Source organism: Letharia columbiana (genome assembly GCF_014066305.1).
Source record: "Letharia columbiana isolate WasteWater2 chromosome Unknown Sc0000002_s0, whole genome shotgun sequence".
NCBI classification, from domain to species: Eukaryota; Fungi; Ascomycota; class Lecanoromycetes; order Lecanorales; family Parmeliaceae; genus Letharia; species Letharia columbiana.
Window position 1 is genome coordinate 113,825 of NW_023501038.1, and position 5,486 is coordinate 119,310.

Below are 5,486 nucleotides of genomic sequence, written 5' to 3' on the forward strand. Positions count from 1 at the left end.
ATGGAGAACACTGCGGAGAAACCAAGCGGCAACAAGGCCACCATCGTCAAGAACACGGCTCAGCTCTCCAGGATCCCACGTCATATCAGTCATCCACTCAGTCAGCCACTCAGCTAGCCACTCAGTCTGATACTCTACAAGAGGAGGAGCAAGAGGAGGAACTACAACAGGCAAATGCGGAGAACACTGCGGAGAACACTACGGAGAACACTGCGGAGAAACCAAGCGGCAACAAGGCCACCATCGTCAAGAACACGGCTCAGCTCTCCAAGATCCCACGTCAAATCATCACTCAGCAAGCGGAGAACACCACTGCAACTTGGCCTATCATCCCCACTGCATTAATATGGTACATCACTGCAATAACGTTATAAGAGGAGGATCTACTGCGACGATCACAGTCAATTGGGCCTCTGTAGGAGGGACATCGGACGATGTATATTTGGACGAATTGAAACCGTCCGATGTCTATAGCTATCTCATTATTCGAAAGATTTTACTGCGGCAGGAGATATTATGGGATTCACACCACTAATTAACACGTTATCTCCATTTCTTTCCGGTATTTCGATACTTCTTGCTATAAGGATATAGCCTTTCTCTATTTTTTATAGATAATTATTACGGATTAATCCTCCACACTCGATATACCTTCCTAATTAGGCCTTAGCGCGCCTCTCTCCGCATATATATGCCTATACTATATAGATTAAATCAATTTTGTAGTGGTGGAAGTAGATTAAAAACGCATAGTAAGCGATTAGAGTTCGATTTGATTTAGGGCTAGGGCTAAAATTCGATTTGACTTAGAAAAATCCAATTCCATTTGATTTAGAAAAATGAAAAATCCAACTTTATGAATTTAATTCATAGGCCTTTACTTGTCTAAACTCTTATCTTAATATATCTAGAACTTTTAATATCGATCTTCGTAAATATCTATAAGACTAAATTTAATAATTCTTTTTTTATCTAAAAGCTTATATTTCGTTCTATAATTTAAAAAAGAAATCTTAATATTTTAATAGAAAAGAAAAAGGTTATTTTAAAGTTAAATAATATATATTTAATTAAGATTATTCGACTATCGAGCGAACTTTAATAAGCGATATTTAAATTTCTTACGCTTAAATAACTATAAGACTAAATTTAGAAATTCTTTCTCTCTCTAAAAGCCTATATTTAATTCTATAATTTAAAAAAAAAAATTAAAATTTTAATAGAAAAAAAAAAGTTATTTTAAATTTAAATAATATATATCTATTTATCGAGCGATCTTTAATAAGCGATATTTTTTTAATAATTATAGATATTAATTTATTTATTTACGATAACTTAGTTAATCTAATTAAAGAATATAATAACTCTAAATTTATAATTAGCTATATATATAAATTTAAGATTTTTAAGCTTAGCTCTATCTTATTCTTTTATATATACTAATAAATAATAAAGAGATTTTAATATTATTAAAGAATTAGAAACTACGTATAACTTTAAAAAAGCTTTAAAAATTAAAATTAAAATTAAAGTTAAGAAGAAGATATTAAGAATTAAGTTCTATTAAGCTAAATCTTAGTACTAGTAATATATAGCTTAGACTTTTTTAATAGAATAAATTAACTATCTTATATACTTAATTTATAATTATTATAATTAGTATATATAATAGAATAAGATAAGGCTAAATTAGAAAATCTTAAATTTATATATATAGCTAATTATAAATTTATTAGATCTACGCTTTTTAATTAAATACCGCGAGTAAATAAATTAGCGTTCGTAATTATTAAAAATCTATAAAAATCTATATATAGAAGTCTTCTCCTCTAAAATAACTAGCTCTCTATAGATGCTATTACTTTATAATTTCGTAAATTATAAAGCTTAATATACGCTTTCTAACGCTATAAAAATAATGAAGTTTAATCTACTATTAATAGATTAAATAGATATTTAAATATAATAGTTATAATAGTTATATTAGACGCGTCCGAGATCGAATAATAATTCTTTTATCTATTTATTATTCTTTTACTATTCTATTAATTCTATTAATTCTATTAATTCTATTAATTCTATTAATTTCATTAATATAAATATAATCGTCTTCGATACTTCTCGTCTAATTAGAGCCCCTTACTAATATTCTTAAATTACTTCTCGATAAATTCGCTATTACTAATAATCGAGGCCGTAAGCGAGCTTAATAGCTATCTACTACTACTTATAAACGCGTTAAAAGACTCTTAAAAAGAGTTTAAACGAATATATTCTTCTCTATATATTTCTTCTAAGCTAGCGATAGATGAATTAAACTAATATTTAAATATTATAGTTATATTAAACGCGTTCGAGATTAAATAATAATTCTTTCATCTATTTATATAATTATTCTTCTTTTATTATTCTATTAATTCTATTAATTCTATTAATTTCATTAATATAAATATATTTATTCTCGATATTCTCGTACTTAGTTAAATAAGAGAAGAATCTATAATAGGCGAATACGGAGAATACTATAAAGAATATTACGAAGATAGTTATTAGCAGTAATAATATAATAAACTTACTCTCATCTGCAAATCTAAAAATTCCTTTCCGCGCGATTTCGCCGGGTTCGTATCATAAGTACGATTTAGTATAATTTAGTCTATTTAGTAGACTTTATCTATATCTAATCCTTTTCGCCGATTTAGTAACTATCTTAACTCTTTCCGCCAGTTCTATTAGTTTAATAACTTTAAAAAAATTTAATAACTTTAAAAATTTTACGTAATGCCTTTAATATACTCTAAGTACTATTCTATATATATATGATATTAATATATATTATTATTAATATACGTATTATTATACGCTATATTAGGTATTATCTACGCGATTAATTTTATTAAATTATTTAATTTCGTAGCTAAATTTAAGTTAGCGTTAATACTTATCGCTATAAAATCTTATCGTTATAACGTCGATTATTAAAACTTTTCTTTTTTTATATATATTATTATTAAACTAGTAGAACTAGTAAAAAAGATTAAGATAGTTCTAAATCGGCGGAATTTGTATTCTATTAGATTTACTAAATCGTGAATTTAGCGATTCTATTGTTTACTAATTCGACGATTTTATTTTCCGCGTAAACGCGCGATTGCATTTCAATTTTTAACTTTTCGTTTGATGCTTTACGATTTTATATTAATTTATTTAGCTAATATAAGAGAAGTTACTATAGTAAACGAATACGAAGAATACTATAAAGAAACTAAGAGATAATAAGATTTTTAGCATTAAGAATAGACTTAGCTCTCTAAGATTCCACGTTATATACTCTCTACGATTCTATATTAAATTATTACTTAGTAAACGAAGAATACTACTATAATTTAATCTATTATCTTTACTATATTAAGAAGTAAAAGAAGAAACTATAATAGATAAATATAGAGAATATTACGGAGAAACTAAGCGATAATAAGATTATTATTATTAAAAATACGACTTAGCTCTTTAAGATCTTACGTTATATACTCTTTATAATTTTATATTAAATTATTACTTAGTAAGCGAAGAATATTACTATAACTTAATTATTTTATATTAAATTATTACTTAGTAAGCGAAGAATATTACTATAACTTAATCTATTATTCTTACTATATTAAGAAGTAAAAGAAGAAACTATAATAGATAAATACGAAGAATACTACGAAGAAATTAAGCGGTAATAAAGCTACTATTATTAAGAATACGGCTTAGCTCTCTAAGATTCTATATTATATTAGTTATTTACTTAATTAGTTATTTAGCTAGCTATTTAATCTAATACTCTATAAGAGAAGAAGTAAGAGAAGAAACTATAATAGATAAATGCGAAGAATATTACGAAGAAATTAAGCGGTAATAAGACTATTATTATTAGATCTAATACGTTATAAACCTTAACGCTACTTACGCTAAGACGTCGATATTATATATACTATATTAAAGTCTCTTTTAAAATCTAATTTTAATAATATATCTTATATATCTAGAGGCTTAGCGAATATAGATCTACTTTATATATCTCGAAGTTTTAATATTTCTTAAAGATTAATTCTACTATTAAATATACTATTAAATCTTATAACGATATTATATCTTTTATAATCTATATTCGCTAACTAATTACTAATAAATTACACTTTTATAATTTTAATCTCTCTATCTTTTAAAAAAAAAGATTTATTATTATTATAATATCGAGTTTATCTCTAAATTATATAATAAAAAATAAAAATAATATCGAGAGTCGCTATAGCGTTAATAATAAGTTTAAGAATTTTTTATTAATAAAAGATCTTACTATAAACTAACGTCTTATAATTATTAGAATTAAAAATCGTTATTTAAAATAAGAATAAGAATTAGCTATATTAAAGACTAATAATTATAAACTTTATAATATTAGCTTATTATTTATAGCTAGCGAGAATTTATTTATATCGATTATTATTATATTTCTAGCGAATATATTAATTAAAGCGAAAATACTTCGCTTTAAAAAAATATATTCTTATAAGAATATTAGTAAGAGAGAGTATTTATACTAATTTCGCGAAGTCGAAATTAAGTTTCTTATAAATTCTAAATATTTTACTATTAATTAATTAAGAATTATTTATTATATATAATTTTTAAAAGATAACTCTAATATTTAATAATATAAATATTATTAAATCTATAATCTAAGAGATATAACTTTTAAATTCTTTAAGTAATTTTTATTTAATTTAATAGCGAATTTAGTAAATTATTATTTTCTCGTATATAAAAAGTAAAAGAAGATTAAATAACGCTTCGATTAGAAGATATCTATTTTTAAAATCTATCTAAAAAAGTTAGAGACTTATTTATTTCTATTTTCTAAAAAGTATTAAATTAATTTCTTTTTAACTAAATTTAGATTAGAGTTTAAAAATAAAATTCTAAATACTAATAATATATTAAAATAATAAGAAGAAATTCTTATCTAGATTATTATATAGAAAAAGATTTTAAAATATATACGCTTCGATAATAATTTTTATTCGAAGTTTTTAAAAGAATTTACTAAGAATAAATCTCTAGAGAATTAAATTTTAAAGTCTAAATTAATTTTAAATAATAACGTTTATATAGCGCGTATTTAAAATAATAATATAAAGCGTAAAGTCGACTTCTTTAATTTTAATTATAAAAAGAATAATTATTTTTATTATAATAAATAAGATTATTAAATATCTAAGTATTTAGATCTTAATAAATTATCTATAGCTTATATTAATATAATATTAATAAAAAAAGATTTAATCTTATAATCGTTTTAGAAGTAAAATAAGAATAATAATTAATAGAGATAATTTCTTTTATTTTTATAAAGAGATAAATAAAGCTTTAGAGTAAATAGAGATAACTTATTACTTTACTTAATATTAAAATATATATTAATTTAATTTTATAAAAAT

At 23.0% G+C, this 5,486-nt stretch overlaps 1 protein-coding gene across 1 annotated transcript; it reads left to right on the top strand.

The window, feature by feature from the left end:
• Nucleotides 1-374, top strand: HO173_001086 (uncharacterized protein; the record flags this gene model as incomplete). The annotated part of the gene is made up of 2 exons (XM_037303032.1): nucleotides 1-100; nucleotides 142-374. The coding sequence occupies 2 exons, from the start codon at nucleotides 1-3 to the stop codon at nucleotides 372-374; spliced, it is 333 nt and encodes a 110-aa protein (XP_037169679.1).
• Nucleotides 375-5,486: the final 5,112 nt, after the last annotated feature.